This window comes from Lagopus leucura, unplaced genomic scaffold (genome assembly GCF_019238085.1).
Source record: "Lagopus leucura isolate 7727_CA_CO unplaced genomic scaffold, USGS_WTPT01 Super-Scaffold_100018, whole genome shotgun sequence".
NCBI lineage: Eukaryota > Metazoa > Chordata > Aves > Galliformes > Phasianidae > Lagopus > Lagopus leucura.
The window spans coordinates 14,068,779-14,087,397 of NW_024962272.1; the positions used below are offsets into that span (position 1 = coordinate 14,068,779).

General features: G+C 36.9%; 1 protein-coding gene across 4 annotated transcripts in view; it reads left to right on the plus strand.

Annotated features, from left to right (window-relative positions):
* The window catches only part of ERCC6L2 (ERCC excision repair 6 like 2), a 47,112-nt gene that overhangs the window by 17,511 nt on the left and 10,982 nt on the right, over positions 1-18,619 (plus strand). Inside the window, exons 1-8 of one of the 4 annotated variants that reach the window (XM_042877437.1) lie at positions 1,163-1,234; positions 2,307-2,399; positions 6,107-6,202; positions 7,356-7,455; positions 7,799-7,951; positions 8,994-9,074; positions 9,473-10,673; positions 11,367-11,521. In XM_042877437.1, the coding sequence (XP_042733371.1) occupies positions 2,365-2,399; positions 6,107-6,202; positions 7,356-7,455; positions 7,799-7,951; positions 8,994-9,074; positions 9,473-10,673; positions 11,367-11,521 (1,821 nt within the window). In that variant the 5' untranslated portion in view covers positions 1,163-1,234; positions 2,307-2,364. Of the gene's footprint in view, positions 1-1,162; positions 1,235-2,251; positions 2,453-6,106; positions 6,203-7,355; positions 7,456-7,798; positions 7,958-8,670; positions 8,785-8,993; positions 9,075-9,472; positions 10,674-11,366; positions 11,522-18,619 lie in introns of those variants that run through there. The other 3 variants (XM_042877436.1, XM_042877439.1, XM_042877438.1) reach the window with 3 other exon arrangements.

Here is an 18,619-nt window from a genome sequence, read left to right on the forward strand (position 1 = left end):
GTGGTAGATGATTGCCTTCTCAAGGGAGCAGAGGGCTACATTTGCAGACCTGACCCAACCTGTAGGAAGGTGTGCTGCCTCCCTGGAGCCTGGGTCAGCAATATCACCAAAAAACACCTGGGTCTGATAACTTCAGGCAGGCACTGATGAAATCACTCAGGGAAGCCTGTGAGCTATCAAGTGGTTTCAGGGGTTTAGGATGGTTGGTTGAGGAGGAGTGGGAGTGCGAGTGGTATTGTTATATCTCCCGTTTGGGAGTGGTGAGGGATACAGAGTGGGCTGGGAAAACACAGGCTTGATTAAGTGGCTGAAAGGCTGGTGCCACCACAGAAATTTTGGATTCTTTGACAATGGAGCAGTTTACTCAGCTCTTGTGAGGCCTCATCTGGAGTACTGTGTCCAGGCCCGGGGTCCCCAGCACAAGAAAGACAGAGCTCTTGGAATGGGTCCAGAGGAAGGCCACTGAGATGATCAGAGAGTTGGAGCACCTCTCCTGTGAAGAAAGGTTGAAGGAACTGGCCTTGTTTAGCTTGGAGAAGAGAAGGTTCCAGGGAGACCTCACTGTGGCTTCTGATACTTGAAGGGAACACATAAACAGGAGGGAGTACAACTGTTTATGAGGGTGGATAGTGATAGGACAAGGGGAAATGGTTTTAAACTATGACAGGGGAGGTTTAGGAGGTTTAGATATTAGGAGGAAGTTTTTCACACAGAGGGGTGGTGTCGTACTGGAACAGTGTAGATGTTGTGGTTGCCCCATACCTGGAGGCATTCACGGCCAGGCTGGATGTGGGTTCAGGCAGCCTGGTAAGTGTTCCTTCCAGCCTCTACTATTCTGTGGTTCTCTAATTCTGGTGTACCTTGACATAAACAGCATTTTGTTGCAGTCTGTCCACTGATAGAAACAGTTTGTGAGTTTATTTGTTAGGGACTACTTCGTTGCAGTGGGATTTCAGTGGGGACTACTGAAAAATGAATACATGGATCAACTCTGTTACCTTAAATATTTGTTAATTTAAAAGAATCATTATGTTATACCTCTGTTTGGCTTTGCAAATAGTTAGCTAATGTGTCTTGTTTAAATGTTGTAGAAATGAGTGACTGTGCATGAAATGACCTGTAGATGAAATGTCTTCATTTGCGTTGTGTGGTTCATTTACAGGTCCTTCAGCAACTTCTAAATCACTTCTGGAAGAAAAAAGATAAAGTTCTTCTCTTCTCCTTTTCCACGAAGGTGGGCTCCTTATGGCTTTTCTCAGTTGACCGCAGCAGTAAGTTCTGAAGTGTAAAGCACTAAGGACATAAACAGCTGTCAGTCATGTTTCCCTTCTGTGGTATGGGAAATGATGGTGGGAGGAAAAGTGTGCTTTACTCCAGAAGCATGCTGAAACATTATGTTATCTCATGATGAAAATAGTAGTAGTAGAACAGATGTAATGCTCTGCTTCCCTCTGTAGAGCTTTTTATAGTTGTTTTAGTACTTAGATATATATGGCTCATACCAAATTCACTTGATGCATTTTCATTTAGAGCAGTGTCGCTGCAGATTAAGACAGAAGTATACAACTGTTACATTAGCACTGCAAAGCATAACATTTCCTTAAATCTCAGCCTTGAGACTAAACTGCTATATCAGTTTGTTCAAGCTTTAATGCTGTTTAATAGGAGCTGGACTAAGACGCTCTGAGATTTTCTTTTTCTGGAATAGTGTGTTTCCTGAAGTGAAACAACCTATAACATAGATTTCTTTAGCTAAATGATAGTATTGTTTAAAAAATTATTAGAATACTGTGAATGATAATTCTGAATCATTTTGTGGCTTGAAGGAAGATTGCAGTATTTAGATGATTTAAACTGTAGTTCAGTGTTCAAGACTGGTCTGACTGCTGGTTACTTGTTTCTTTTACTCCATCCTTATGAGCTCTTGCTTTGCATACCAGTCGGTTTCTGTGTGTTGGCTCTGCTGCTTGTTTACTATACTTAAGTCAGTTTAACTTGTTAATATGGTAGGAAACCGTTCTAAGTTGCTACCAACTTATTTAGGTTAACTGATTCAGCATCACTTAGAGGTAGGGTGAGCAGTCAGGGCTAGAGAATGAGACCGTGGCAGACCCGTGTTAATCACCTTAGAGTGCTATAAAATCACAACAGTAGAGAGTCAAGGATGTTGATTCTGAGATGGAGCAGATTTGCTCTTACTTGTAGTTCTTTATTTATTAGAAAATACATTTAAGAAACATGCCTCAAATTATTACATTTAATTGAAAAGAAACCAATAAGTACTTGATTTCTTTTTCTCCACCCAGTTGCTGGATGTGCTAGAGAAATACTGTATGGCGTCTGGGCTAGATTTCCGAAGACTTGATGGAAATACAAAATCAGAAGATAGGATCAGAATTGTAAGAGAATTCAACAGAGTTCAAGAAATTAACATATGTCTTGTATCTACAATGTAAGAAAACTTAACATGGATTCTTTGTATTTCCCTCTGCCTTTTTGTTACGTACAAGTTTGGATGCTCTTCATTTTACTTCATGATCCTGTGGGGGATTACTTTTTTGAGAGGGTGAATTGTTTTCTTATCTGCAGGCAAACATGAACCCACTACTGTGAACTGAGGCATTTCAAATTTCTAGAGACTTCTACCCTTCCTGTCTCCTCTGCTGGTTAAGATCTGAAACAAGCATATTGTCCATTTCCATTGCTGAGGGAGTTAGAAAACACTCAAATCATGTTCCACCAAAGACTTACTTTACTGTAGAGAGTCTCACTTTATTGTACCGTACTTGTAGAATGAGCGAGTATAAATGTGTGGTGACTTCAAACTGGAAGCTAGCTAAACTCCACTACGGCACATTCTCCCTCCTCCCCCTTCACAAGAATAGGGAGAAGATAACACAGGGAAAAAAAAAAAAAATCACAAGTTGAGATAAAGGTAGTTTAATTACATGAAAAAAAAAAAGCCAACAAAAAGAAACCAAGCAACTGTTTGAGGTGAGGATAGTTTAATTAAAGAAGAAGAAGGGAGGAGAAGAAAAAAAAAGCAAATGCTTTGTGGAAGCAAATGGAGAAAACAATTATTCTCTACTTTCTATCAGCAAGTGTTGCATGGTTGCATCTTGGGAATTAGATTGTGAATCCCGTAGCAGTTGCTCAGGAGGGAAGATGCTTTCATAACAAGAACTCGCCCTTTTCTCTTTCCCCTTTCCCTCTTTTTGTGTCATGCTAAGCATGTCATTAGCAAGGGTATCTCCCTTCGGTGAGTTTAGATCAGCTGTCTTGGCAATGCTTTCTTTTCCCCTTTTGCTCATCCCCAGCCTTCTGGCTTTTGTGGGGTGGGAGGGTTGCTGACATTATCTTGAGGCAGTGCCAGCGCTACCCAGCAACAACTAAAACATTGATGCAGTGTCATTATTGTTCTGAGTAGAAGTGTGAAGCAGAGATGTACCAGATGATTTCCAGTTCCAGGTGATGGGGAGGAGCTCTCTCTTCTTTTCTGGGAGGCCAGCCATGAGGGCCTGCTGATAAAGATTGGACTGACTATCTCTCTCTCCCTTCCCATTTATTTTTGGTTTGCTTGATTTATTATTCTTAATTGTTCTATATTATCTCATTTTAATAAATTGGTTTCTCCTATCTCAGACAGATTTTTTTATTTTTCATTCCCCTCTTCTCCCAGGAGGAGGGAGTTATCAAAAGATTAACTCTTCAAAACCACAACATAGACCAAAAACTGTATAAAATACTATATTGAATTTAAAAATTCATTCAAATTGAGTCATGGTGTTGCTGAAAGTTATTAATCAAGCTCATCAATATATGTCTGTCAAAAATACTTCACACAACAGATTTTTTGATAGAAATGTTTTTACCCATCGAATTTACTTGTAAAATTATGATAGATAAGAATTCCTCTTTGACACAGAGCAGTATGTTCTACTGAAATTAATGGAACCGTGATCACAGGTATTTGATTTTATTGTTTATTGATTTGTTATTGTTACCTCCATATTTCATCTTATATGAAGTCAAGTACCAGGCAAAGGTATAAAGAACCAAGATAAACTTGTATCTTCCTGCCCAGGGAGAATGTGAGTGGAGCTCCCTGAAACATGCAGTCATGTGTTTATCTGTACTGCTATTTCTGTCATTTGATGAAAGCGTGTGTGTTGGGAGTTACGTAGAAAGGTCCACATTAACCCCATACAAATAGAAGTCAGACATGGTCCTAAAAAACGGTGTAAGGACATGTTGGAACTGTCTTTGGATACCCTCTGAAGCATGTAGGTAGCGTTCTGAGGTGATTTGTGGTGCTGGTCATGCAACTTTGTTTATAACCTCACTCAGCTGCAGATTATGGCCATCAGCTTACCTAAGACCTTGGTAAATTCCACTTTGTCCCTGAAGATAGTGAGGAATTACTGCATCTGTGCATTAGAAGACTCACTAGATTGCTCCAAAGCATTGAATTTATGTGGCATACATGGAAGTGTTGAAAGATAAAGTCTGTATAAAACTAAATATCCTATTTAGTTATTTTTGTAGTGAGTCTGTTCTACTTGCACTAGGGCTTTTCACTGAAATTTAATTAGAATTCTAGCTCCAAATACTGTGGGTTTTTTTGTTGTTTTGTGTGTGTGTGTGTGTGTGTGTGAAAGTGTTCAGAAAAATATGTTGACTTATTCTTCAGTCTGGCTGCAGAGTTGGGTTGGTAGGTGGGAGTCTAAATTCTGCACTAAAAAAGAAATACACCAAAATTCCGAAACACAGTAAGTTATTTGGAAAAAACACAAAAATTTTTATTCAGTGTTTAAAACCAAGAATACTAGTTTTCCAGAAACCTTCATTAATATTGTCAGGTTTCTATATCCTCCTTTCAGATTTTGTTAACACTACACTAAAGCGCATGTGGAAGGGATAAGCCACAACTGTATTTGCATTAAAAAAATATATTCCATGAAAGCCAGGAAATGGTGGGACTCTATTCTGTCTTGGATTCTGTCTCTGTTCATTCACTTCCTTGTAAACTTTACCTCTCCCACTGCTTTAAATAAGCAGAATATAAAGTAGTCTATTAAAAACAGTTGCTTGCTAAATTAATTGGCTTTCTCAGTTTTGCCATATGTAACGGAGAAAATAGCACTTAGGAAATCAGTGCCACTTATGACAGTGTAAGGAGTTGGTGTAGAAGTTAAATACTATTATTTAGGGTGTAGTTGTAGAAGAGCTTTTGTCTTTTTGTAGGAATGTGGATTTTTTTTTAATACCAGTTGAGCCATTATAAAAGAATTGACAGTATTTGCTTGTTTTGCAACTGGAAAGTGGGATTTTCTTCACTGTGGTTTCTATCAAATGGTACAGCTATGTGCATACAAATCAAGTAATTGAGAAGTTTTGTTAGATTCATGAAGAGCATTAAGTGCTTACCTCAGTTTAAGCATATGCTCGAATTCTTTGCTGTCTTGCTGGCTTTACCTATAAGTATGCTGCAGGGGTTGAATATTTAAGTATGATGTAACTAGTACGTTTGCAACTCTCACCTCACAGTAGTAAATTTTCTTAAATTGATTACTTGTACAAGAACTGCTTATATAACTGTGGGAACAACTGTGTTTTCAACAGTTAATACTGTACAAATAAATTGTCACAAGTCTATTTTTCTACATGCAACTCATTAAAATGGTCATAATGTAGAGAAAGATATATGGTGCTATTTTCAAAACTGTGTGCTGGGATTAAAGGAAATAAAATGTTATTCAGACTCTTAAGTCCCTCTTAATTTAAACTATACTTCTATGTCATACATCTATAATGTTAACTGGCATTAAAATGGTTATGAATTTCAGTATTCTCAACTGTAGTGGTGGTAGTGGCAGTTGGTTGTGACTTGGTAAGTCATGTAGTTCACAGTCATCTTGCTACTTGGGTGAGAAGTTGGCATTTCACAATAGTGCTTGTTTGTTATCATCTCTCCATTAACACAAAGCTGTACCCCACTATTTTTGTGCTGTTCTATTATGTCAGAGAAGAGTATGCTTGTATGTATGTAATACACTAAAAAAACACTGTTTTTTTCTTTATTTTTGTATCATTTTTATGTTACTAGGGCTGGTGGATTGGGTCTTAATTTTGTTGGTGCCAATGTTGTTATACTCTTTGATCCAACGTGGAACCCAGCAAATGATCTTCAAGCTATTGACAGGTATGTTCTCAAAATGCATAGCTTGGTCTGTGTTCATTTCTTCTGTTTTGTTTATGTAACCTGGTTGTCCAACTAAGATTTTCTTCCTATGTTTTTCAGGGCAAGTGCATTGTAGTTGAGCCTAGTTTGAGTGATGTTACAAATTTCAGATTCCGTTAAGAAAAACATTTGTTTATTTTTTTACCTCAATCCTATGGAGATGAGTCTTTTACCAGCACTCTGAAATTATGCCATTCTGGAACATTTCTAGGAATCTGCATGTTTCTTTTCAGGCTCTGACTACAAGATATTCTCTAGGAGTTTGGGACAAACATTTGAATTGCTGAAATAAAAGAATATTGACAGCCTTCAAAATTCAGTAGATCTATGTTTTTTTCATGAGCGGAAATGAACTTGTTTATATTGTCCCATCCAATTATCTAATTCTACTTTCAAGTTTTTCTGATCTTCAAGAGACATTTATGTGCACTCACATATCAGAAATAATTGCTATTAAAAGAGACTGTCTTTGAAGAGTAAAATCACACAGCCATAAAATGGTTTATCCTCTCATGAATTTTTAAAAATGGGGTTTTGAATGTAATCTATTAGAAGTCTCAGAATTCGTTATTTAGATACTCTGCTGCATGTTTGTTGGTTGTTTTTATGATGTTGCAACTTGCAAAGTTTTTGAAGAAAGAACAGACTGCTGCAAGTAATCCATGGTATAACTTGTATATGTAATGCAAACGCAGTAATAACTGGTGTAAGACCAGGTGCAGATGAAGGAAAAAAAAAAAAAGACTCTGAAGAAATACTAGAGGTTTTCTCAATAGACAAGTATTGTGGCATTGTGATACAAGACATGAAACCCTTTGCAACTAGATAGACCTGAGAAGAAAAACAAAACTACAGAAGAATGAAAAGAGAATAAAATACTGGGAAAATGTGGAGGAAAAGGAAAAAGGCATCTTCTTTTTTTTTTTAAATCGTAAATGATTTAGAGTGTTCCTGTTTTCTTGTAATGGTGATTCTTATTTTACTACATTAGCTCTCTTTTGTTCTTTACTGATTAAAAAATATATATTTTTAATAGTTTTTTAATAATCCACTTCTTTTTGATAATCCATTTTTAATAATCCTTTTTTTTTTTTATAATTCACTTTTTCTGCAGAGCTTACAGGATTGGCCAATGCAAAGATGTTAAAGTATTTAGACTGATATCCTTGGGAACTGTGGAGGAGATAATGTACCTACGGCAAGTTTACAAGCAGGTAAAGTTCAGAAACTATTCAAATCAGTATTTAGTATTGAGGAAAGATAAGTAGTTAAGATACAGAGAGTTGTTAGTAGATTCTGTAGTAGATTTCTGATATAACAGTGAGGTAGAAGACTGTAAAGGTATCTTTACTATTCTTACACTATAAAACCAAGCATGTTCATACTTGACCACCATCTATTGTATCAATACCTGCCAGAGAAATGAAAGCAAAATATCATTTCTTAGGAATTTCTGCCTTCTTCAACTGAGGATGCATATATGGCATGGATGCCAGGAAATTCTAATGTATTATTGGAATAAACACTTCTGAAATCTCTTGTTTTGCTCTGTTTTAGCAACTTCACTGTGCAGTGGTTGGAAGTGAAAATGCTAAGCGATATTTCGAGGCAGTGCAAGGATCAAAGGAACATCAAGGAGAACTTTTCGGCATCCACAACCTTTTCAAACTTAGGGCTCATGGGTCTTGTCTTACTAAAGACATCCTGGAGGTGTGAAATCTTTCACTTTTGCTTTTCAGTATTTCTTTTATGTTATTTCTTTCCATTTGAAGTATTTTGTCATAATTTCAAATGGAAGCACTTTATAAAACAGAATGGTGAAACTTAAACAGTAATTGTCTGTGTAGTGCCTTACACAGATAGACCTCCTAATTTCTCTCTGATTTACACCAGAAAAACTTCTCTGCATGAAACAACAATAAAAACTTCATGCATGGATAAGTTTTATTTATCAGTAGCTTAAACTGACCTTTTAAGCAACAATTCCCATTGCAAAATATTGTTATATTTAAGCAAAAACTGCTTAATAAAATATATTTTATAAGGCTTTATTGTCAGAAAAAAAGTACAGGAAGGAGATGTACAACTGAGACTCTATTTTTTAAAGACTATTGGCCCAGTTCTAGTGCAAATTCAATTTAAGTGTGTGTGTTATATATACTTCTTTCTATTCTGCATCTTTGTTGCAACAAAGTTTCTTCTTGGAATTTTATTCTAGCCTTTTTTCTATCCATCCGCTCGTAGTGTTCAGTTCCTATACTATGAGGTTGCTCTGAAAGTAATGCCTCCTATGTTACTTTGTTGGCTCATGATATTAGAGATGGATGTTGGTGTTGTGACAGTAGAAGTTGAACCTTCCCACTGATAGTCTGTTACATTTTTTTGCCACATGGCAGATTGCAGCAAAGGGGAAGTCTGACAAAATGATGATGTCTGACATGGAAATGCATATGGAGCAAAACTGAATTCAGCTGTAACAGCTGTTCTGCTGTGGAAAAAAAGTGTAAAAACAGCGTATGCATAAGATGCAATTTATGCAGTATGTAAGTTGTCCTGCAATTTATGGGTTGGGTTAAAGCAGCAGAAAATTAATTGTCAAAATGCAAAACCTTTTCTGAGGTTTAGTGATTGTGCTTTTAATACTTATACCTCTGTAGTAAAAATTACTTTTTTTTTTTTTTTTGGTAGGCTTTCTTCATTAATTTGAACAGGTACTGTTTTAATTATATACGTATTTTTTTTATTCTTTTAGAGGGAAGGACAAGTAGAAGCTGGAGTCATGACAGTGACTACTTGGTTAAAAGAAGAACCTCCTCATGGCAGTTCAGAAAATGTGAGATACTTTGTGGGATACAAAGCAGAGCATGAAAATCTGTGTAGTCTAACAGTAGCAGTAATATATTGTTAAGCTGGTAATGCTTTTGTCTGAGGCTGCAGTTGCCATGTTTTATTGTCTGCTTGCCCATTGTTTATCTTTGCATAGTATTAATGTGTGCATCATGAGGTCACTTTTCAAACTTTTAAAAGATGAAAAGATGCAACAAGCTTTGAAAAAAAAAATACTGGTGTGGATTGGAAAAACAAAAGTTGTTTTAGCAGTCAGGAGCAAACTTTGTTGGAAAACATATTTTTTTATTGTTATCTTCATTATTATTCTGCTTAAGACTTAGATCTTCCAAACTTTCCGCTATCTACCTGGTGTAAGTAGTTTTCTTTTTCTTTTTTTTTCAGTGTGAACAACCAGATTATGGAGGAGCTAGAGGTCCTTCAAGCACTAAGGCGCAGTTAGAGAGAGAAGAAACTAATTTTCATGATTATTTTAGTGATGATGATATTCTGGAAATTTCCATGAAAAAAAATAACAGAAAGAAGCCTTGCAGCGCAAATAATTTAATGATAGCAAAGAGACAGCTTTCCTTAGTGCAGTGTGGATTCTCTAACTTGTTGCAGAGAGAAACTGAAGCTACCAAAAGAAGTGGTAGTAATGACTCTTACCATTCAAGTTCTGATGGTCAGGCTGTAAGAACATGTGTCAACAGCAAGTGTGATGATGTTCAGAAACGTGAAAGCTATATGCATATTTTGGAGCACAGGAAAACTACTCAGTTACCAAATGTAACTGATAAACAAGACATGTATAGAGCAGATTGTCTTGTTTTGTCAGACTCTGAAGAAGAGGTGGACAGAGAAAATGAGGATTTATGCATTTCAAGGCAAAGTGATGTAGTAATGGAAACTGAAAGCAGTTCTGAAGAAAATTGTGATGTCATCTTTCCTACCCAATTTCCAGCAAGCCCCCAAGCAATGCATACTAAAAAAATTGAAATACAGATGACGGAATCTGAAAATTGTGAAGAGTCACTAGAAGAAAAAAATGAGTTTGTACTTAAGGAAGAACGTAGGCAATTTGGATTCCATAGTACCAAATCAAATTTCAGCAAAATCATGTCTTTTAAAAACATGAAAAACAGCGCAAGAGGTTTGAAAGGTGCAAGTGACATAAGTGATGAGTCTGATGACATTGAAATTCCCTGTCACTCCGAGTCAGGAAAGTTAAGAACATTCAGCTTCATGAAAGGGAAACAAAGGCATACACAAAGCAGTGCACTAGGCAGATTCTCAAAATCTCTGCCTCAGAAAAAGAAGCCTTGGAGCAAAGAAAGAGGAAGTGATTCTCAGAATGTAGATGAATTTTCATCCTCTGAAGATAACTTACAGGTTGAAAAGATTCATACCCAAGAAAAGAGCTGTAAGTGTAAAAGCCAGAGATGTAGAGTTCAGGTCAGATCTAAAATGCTCCATCCTGTTCAGTATGGAATGCGCTCTATTGCACAGATGACATCTAGCAATTATGATGTGCATAGAAGTTCTACGCATAGAGCTCAGTTTGACCATCAGAATCAAAATGTGGAATCAATGGACAGATATTTAGGTAAATAGTCATTTAACTTCTTGTGTTTTTTTTAATCTTAAATAGTAGTGTCTCTGGTGCAGATTAAGTTCTTCCTTCTATATATGATTTTGTTAAAATACACTAATAAATGCACTGCTAACTTACTTAGTAATGTCTCTTGCTCTTTTTACCTGTTAGCTTAACTATTCTATTTTCCAAAGAAATAGGCTTCTCTGTAATATTTTATTGAATGTTTACTTATCTGTTGAAAGATGCTAAGATGGATGTTTAATTAAGAATTCACAAATTTAAATACTTAAACTGTAAAAGTCTGGACTGGGATGGTTTGGATTTTTTGTTTTCCTAAGTTTTTAATTATATGTGACTTGAGAGTTTGAAGTACCACGTGCAAGATTTCATTTGATTAGTGACTTATCTTTAAACACAAGTAAACAAAAACTATTTGAACAATAGATGCTTTGAAATTTGTTCTTTATCTAGAGAAGCCCCGTAATGAAATAGCAGCAGCATTAAACTATCTGGATAAAGCTGATGATTGTTATTAAGAGAGCTGAGAAACCTAGTGTTGAATGAAATTGTAACAGAAGTTACAAGTTTCAAATAAAACTTAATAATTAATTAATTGCAGTATCTTTCTTGAGTGTAACTGTGTATCTTGAGAGTTTTGGAATAACCAAAATCTTTGATGATCTTTTTCTTCTGATGTATTAGATGGGATTCAAGAAGTAGCATATATGCACTCAAATCAGAATGTGGTTGGATCAAGCAAGGCTGAAAATCACTTGAGCCGGTGGGCAATGCGAGACGTATTTGAGTTGAAGCAGTTTTCCCAGCTCCCTGCTAACGTAGCAGTCTGTAGTGCCAAGGTAAAGATAAATGTTTGGGAAATGTTTTTATTCTATTTGTATCCTCATTTTTCATCATAAAAAGTCTAACAAACTTGTTTGTCTGTTAATGACCACCATGAATGCTCAATGTCACTGGGCTTGGAGAAGGAGGAGGCGGCTCAAATAATGGTCCAATCAATTACCTTTGTGGTTTTGTTTTGTTTTGTTTTGTTTTTCACATTAGTCAGCTCTGAAAGAGCAGGGAATTGTGCAGCATAACATCCTCTGTGTGATTTTTGTGAGAGTAATGGTACGAGTAAAGACTGAGTATTTGTAATCAGATTCTGTACCATCTTGATGTGATGTGAAATCTTTAGTTTTAACTGGACCTAGTAAACAAAAATTTCACTTTCCACGCCACATCTGGGAATCTCAGTGGCATAGAAAATCAAACATAAGTCAGATGTAAGCTTTTTCTTTTTTTAGGATGGAAACATAGTTGCTATAATGTGTTAAGTTAGTGGTCATTATAGTCTGTCCTTAATGTCTGAAACATAAAACTGGAGTTCAGTGGGAGTACTCTCTTGCAGCAAAATACATATTTTGTGGTTTTCATTGGTCACGCATTTTGTTTAATTACATGTGGAATACATAAAGTCTGGAATATATTCAGGTATAGTTTGTATGGTTTTGTTCTTATTATGTTTTTAATCTACTCTAATTATTTGGACACTTCGCTGTTGTTTGCCTTATGATAAATATTTCTGTGTTCTGGGATGATTCACAAGTTAAACCACCGACATAGAATGAGTAATTGATGGATACGCAGTTCAGTCTTCACAAACATTCTGACAATCACTATAGAAATGACAGACTTTGTCATTTGGAGTGTTGAACATCTGCAGTGGCTAGAAGAGTTTCTTCCAGTGTTGCTGATGCACTGTAGTTAGTTGAGCCATTAGCAGGGATTTTTATACTGGGAAGATCAGACAGACTGGCCAATGAAAGAGAAGCCTCTTCAGTTCTAGCACATTTGCATTAGAATAACAGAAAAGCAGATCAAAAATACTCAGGAATACTCTGGAAAGATGCTTACTTAATGACAGTGGCTGTCAACATAAATAAAAATCAATATAAATAAACTAATACTTTTAAGGCACTGCTTTTTGCAAGTGTCTGTTGACCCATTTATCTCCAAAACTATTTTGTGCAAGTTCAGTTGTGTTTTTTGTGTAACTTACGTTCTGTCACCTAAAGTTTGTATGACTTACAAGTATTGTAAATTAATTTATTTTGATTAACTTGTCGATCAGTATAAGGCATTTTGGAAGCAACAATAACAGCAATTCTCTTGGAGACCAAATTAGGCAAGAAAAAAACATAAGTAATTATGGAAAAGTCTACCTCTTGATTTCATTTGCTTTTCTTACTTTGACATAGAGGCATTATTCTAGAAATATTCCTAAATCACTGCCTTTTCTTAAATGTGAATCTTGGAATTCGTTGTTCTCTGCTTTGAGAAATAGCCATTACAGACTCATAGAAATCTTTGAAAAACTATCTACCTAGAAAGCGGCTGCTAATATTTTTCTTTCTTCATTATGTTAATTTCAGAAGATGTTCTCTGAAAAACATTACTCTGGGAGAAACATCAATCTTTTTGTTTCAGCCATCATAATTTTTCACTTGTTTCTCGTCAGTTTAAGGCAGAACATATCTGAGCAGCTAATAGTTTTGTCCTTTAAAGAGTACTGATTTCAAATAGATTTTTTTTTTAATTAAAGATTAAAATGTTATTACATGGAAATTAAAACAATTACACTTTAATATTACATCACTATCTTAGAGAAATACTATATTATTAATTATTGTATTATTATATAATAAAATAAAAATTATATTATTGAACCCTGCAATGTTAACTGTTACCTGATAGTTCTTAAAAAAAATTTTGTCAGCTGAAATTTCTTACTGATTTTGCTTTCTAGTGTCGTTATTCTAACAATATGTCTAAAATGGTTGTGTAGCCATTATTGTTCACTTTGAATTACCACATTCTTAAATAATTTTCTTAGCGTATCAAAATTGTATTTGATAGCATATGAGTGATGCTTTAATAATATTTATTTGATTTTAAGCATATATATAGTCAAATTGTCTGATTTGTAAGTAGGAGTGGTCACAAAAGTATATTTTCATTTCATAGATAGGCCTCTTTTGGACAACAGTATCGTTTGTGCTGCGCAGGTCGTTTATCCCAACTTTGTCTTCCTGCTTTTTATTACAGTCTGTTTGTAATGAGATGTGTTGCCTTTAAATACGTTTTTTTCATGTAATAATATCTGGGAAAGAGATGCAACAACGCTAAAAATCAATGAAGTATTCTAGTGATGTGGATGTGTTTTATGTTTGGAAATACTGTCTTTCCTGCAAATCTTGAAAATTGGGTGGAACATTTGTTTCTGCTTACATATGAATCTGGAGTGACAGAAGTAATAAGTGACATAATAACAAGTAATAAGAAAAAAGAGTGATAAACAACTAAGACAACCTTATTTGAGAATACTGACATTTTGTTAAATTCTTGGTGTTGAATGAGCAGTTACATTTTGGCTTCACTAAATTCCTATGACATTTTACGCTTTAACCATTGAAACTAAAGAACTCAAACAAAATTGTGGAAATAAGGTGAATAAGAACAGAAAAATTAAGAGGCTGGAAAGCAAAATTTAAAAAAAAGCGATCTTGTTTTCTACCTGCAATAGATAAAGTAGATTCACAGAATCACAGAATGGCCAGGGCTGGAAGGGACCTCAAGGATCATGAATCTCCAACCTCCCTGCCAGATCCAAGGCCACTGACCTCCACATTCGATAGTAGACCAGACTGCCTAAGGCCCTATCCAATCTGGCCTTGAACTTCTCCAGGGACGGGACTTCCACAGCATCTCTGAGCAACCTGTTCCAGCACCTCACCACTCTCTCTGTAAAGAATTTCCTCTTGACATCCAACGTAAATCTCCCCTCCCTCAACTTAAAACAGGTTCCCCTTGTCCTGAAGTTATGAACCCTTTCAAAGAGTTGATGCCTGTCCTGTTTGTATGTGCCCTTCAGGTATTGAAAGGCTGCCTTCCTTTCTCCAGGCTGAACAAGCCCAGCTCCCTCAGCCTGTCTTCGTAGGGGAGATGCTCCCGCACCCTGATCATCTTTGTGGCCCTCATCTGGACCCTCTCCAACAGCTCCCTGTCTTTCTTGTACTGGGAGCTCCAGACCTGGACGCAGTACTCCAGATGAGGCCTCACAAGAGCAGAGTAGCGGGGGGCAATCACCTCCTTGTCCCTTCTGGTCACCCCTCTTCTGATGGAGCCCAGGATACCATTTGCTTTTTGAGCTGCTAGAGCACACTGCTGGCTCATGTTCAGTTTTTCGTCTGTCAAGACCCGCAGGTTCTTCTCTGCAGGGCTGCTCTCAAGGACCGCTCCTTCCAGTCTGTGCAGATGCCTGGGATTCCTCCAGCCCAAGTGCAAAGCTTTGTACTTTGCCATGTTGAACCTTATCAGGTTTACCTGGGCCCACCTTTCCAGCCTGTCGAGATCCCTCTGAATGGCATCCCTTCCTTCTACCGTGTCAACCGCACCACTCAGCTTGATGTCGTCAGCAAACTTGCTGAGGGTGTCCTCCACCTGGGCGTTGAGCCATTGATGACCACCCTCTGTCTGCAGCCTTTCAACCAATTTCTTATCCATCAAGTGACCCACCCATCAAATGCACATCTCTCCAGTTTGGAGATAAGGAAGGGGTTGGGGTCCATGTCAAAGGCCTTGCTCAAGTCCAGGAAAGTGACATGGGTCGACTTCCCCTTGTCCTCCAATGCCATCACTACATTGTAGAAGGCCACCAGATTGGTCAAGCATGACCTTCCCCTGGTGAAGCCGTGCTGGCTGTCTCGGATCACACACTCATTCCTCATGTGATCAGGCATGTCATCCAGGATGATCTGTTCCATGATCTTCCCAGGCACAAAGGTGAGACTTACCGGCCTATAGTTCCCGTGATCCTCCTTGCTCCCTTTCTTATTAATGGGAGTGACGTGACCCTTCCTCCATTATTCCTTCATAGATTCATTAATTTGTTATTGCTGAAGCATGAAAACTAATGTAGTAAGTTAAGTCACCTACAAATTGCGGTAAATTACTAAGACAGAAAATGATGAAAAATAATAGTAATGATAATTATGTGATGTACAACAGAAGTACTCACCAGCCACTAACTAATGCCTAAGCCGGACCGTGAGAATCAGCACCACTTCTCTACTTACTGCAGTTTTCTAGTCATGATGTCATATGGTTTAGAATATCCTTTCGACCAGCTTAGGGCAGCTGTTCTGGTTCTGTCCCTGCCCAGTTCCTGGTAGTCAGCATTGTTTTTCTCCTGAAGCCAAAACATAGCATGTCATGGTTTTATGATTTTTGGTCATCAGTATTCCACACCATAACATCATGTAATGCACTGGGGGTGGGGTTTGATATCTGCCGAATGTTCATCCGACGGAGAAGAACTACATTTCCCCAAAAGGCTTTGCAGTTAGCAAGGGGATATAACTCCTTGCAAGGTCACCTGATTCCTCTTCTTCGCTGTCTGCGCTTTGCTATCTGCGCTTTGCTATCTGCGCTTTGCTATCTGCGCTTCGCTGCCTGCGCTTTGCCGTCTGTTCAGTCACTCAATTGGACTGCACTTCTCACCCCAGCATTGTGGTGAGGTCTATACAATTCAGACTCTCTCTCTCTCATTGTATTTTACTAATACTATATTTAGTAAAATCATTTGTTCCACCTTAGATTATTGCTGTTGTTTTCAAGTATTTTGGGGTCCCCTGCTTCCCCTTTCCCAGAGGCGTGGATCTGCAGATCCCTCTGCCCTGCTGGTCATGGAACTGAGCCGGACCAGCCCATAAACTGTTGACATAGCATCAAATCAGATGAAGAAAATCAGCCCTGTTCAATCTGAAACCAGGACAGTCTGTTGTAAAACTTGGCACTCTTCTTTCTGCGGAGTTATTAGTGCAGACATATTCTCAATTTCTGCTTGTTTTCAAGTGAATTGTGTAAACTGATTAGCTTAGAATGTTCACTTTTATAATATGGCATCCTCAGTTATGACCACTGAAAATTCAGTTAGGTAACAGCAATCAGATATAAAGTTTGCCATTGGAAGTAAAACATGATGAGAGCTCTTAAGGTCAGCTGTGAAAGGTAAGAAAAAGTGTGAAAGTAGTAAATGTAATAATATAGAGTGTGCATGAATTAGACACAAGAAATATCCATATATTGGATGACTTATCAAAGGCAATGCTGTCCATGTTCGGAATTCAGGAAGAATAACTATTTGAAGATTGTATCTGATGATTGTGGCAGCCAGCAAATGTGGCAGTGCTTTTTAATCACGTGCTCTTGAATAAACGGTTGTATTTTTGGAAATATCTTCCCTTTTCCACCAAATTCTGTGGGAATTCATAGGAATGGAATAGGTTTCTGTAGCTGAAGGTGAAATCTAGCGGCGTTTTCAAAGAAAAGAGGGACTGTTGTCTTGTTGTACAGTAGCAGTGGATACAAGCCTTACTTTTCAAGAATAATTTGATAGGTACTTAAAAGACTAACAGTTATATTTTTTTAGATAAACATGATATTACCATAGTTAGTTTTCTGTCTTTAAGGAATAATTAGAATTATGAGTTCTTCATTAAAATATTGTTACCATGAATCGTACCTACTATCTCATGTCTGAAAATTGTCCAAATTCTGTCAACCACAACTGGCCCTGTCCAATCAATGTAGATTTTGGGAAGAAGAGACAAAAGAGTGGAACTTGCTGTTGTATGATAATTTCCCCTAAACAGCTGGTGTTTCTGATAGTGTTGTTCATGTGGAAGGTGCTGGAGCATCACTGAACAGACACCTGTTAGACAGAGGTGTTAAAGAGCCTCAGTAGTCAAAACAAAACCAGAGATTTTTGTTCTGTGAAGACATATGGCTGATAGCTGAAAAAATTTTGGAGGAACACATTATCCCTTATTAGAGTATAACAGTGGATTTAAAGTAATTTCCACTACATCTATCCTCTGTAGTTCTCAAAATACATTGGACATTTCAGAACCTAAGTGTCTTTGAGCAGTCAGATGTATCTCTTAGGTTGCAGTTTGTAGTCCTAAACTGAAGACAGAAATGAAAGCTGTCTGGTACCATCTGGCACAGTGTATCACATCAGCTTTCAGTGTTCTGAAAGCACCTGAAAGTAGAAAATGCCTGTAGTTTAATGTGACAAACAGTGGATATTACTGAAAGGTAGTCTTTGTTCCTTCCTTATTCATTTGACATGAAGACACAGAAGACAGTTAATCTGCTGTTTCACAGACAATTATTTCTAATAAGTGATCTTCTGTAGAAGTGTAAGGATGACAATTATATATACTGGAGTAAGTAACCTGGTTTTCTCGCATTTTCTGTGTAGCTTTTAGGCTGTTTGAATGACATTCAGTCATTTTGTTCTGCATTTAAGTTTCAGTTCAAATCTGTTTATAAGTCTCTGCAAATAGACTTGGTCAGAAACTCTCATCAAATGAGTGGGAGAGTTTCTCTGTCACTTCATCTATTAAGAAAATGCTTGGTGTTCAGCTATCTTGTATAACTACAAGGTACTGAAGAAAGATATTGGAAACAAAAACTTGTAAAATAAAAAATGTGAATCTGTTGATCAGACTTCACGTTCTTTTAAAGCCACAATACAATTTTTAGAGTAGATGTAAAGTTACTTTGATCTTCAAAAAAAAAACGATAACAACAAAAAGGCCTGAAAAGTCATTCTTGTGATACTTTCTCAATAATTCTTCTGACATTATTAATATTGTGGTTGAAAATGAAAGTTTTATCATCTTCTAAAAGTTCTTAATAATCTATTAGGTATTTCAAGAGTATTTTTTTCCAAGTGTGTTCCAGGCTATAAAACTGCATGCAGCAGTTACCTAGTTTTTAGCTTGTTACCTTGTTTTTTAGGTAACTTACACTGTTTTCTGAAAAGCTTTTTCTTGCATGCGTTAAGAAGTAGAAGCTTCTGAGGACCAAGATTAAATATATTCTTATAA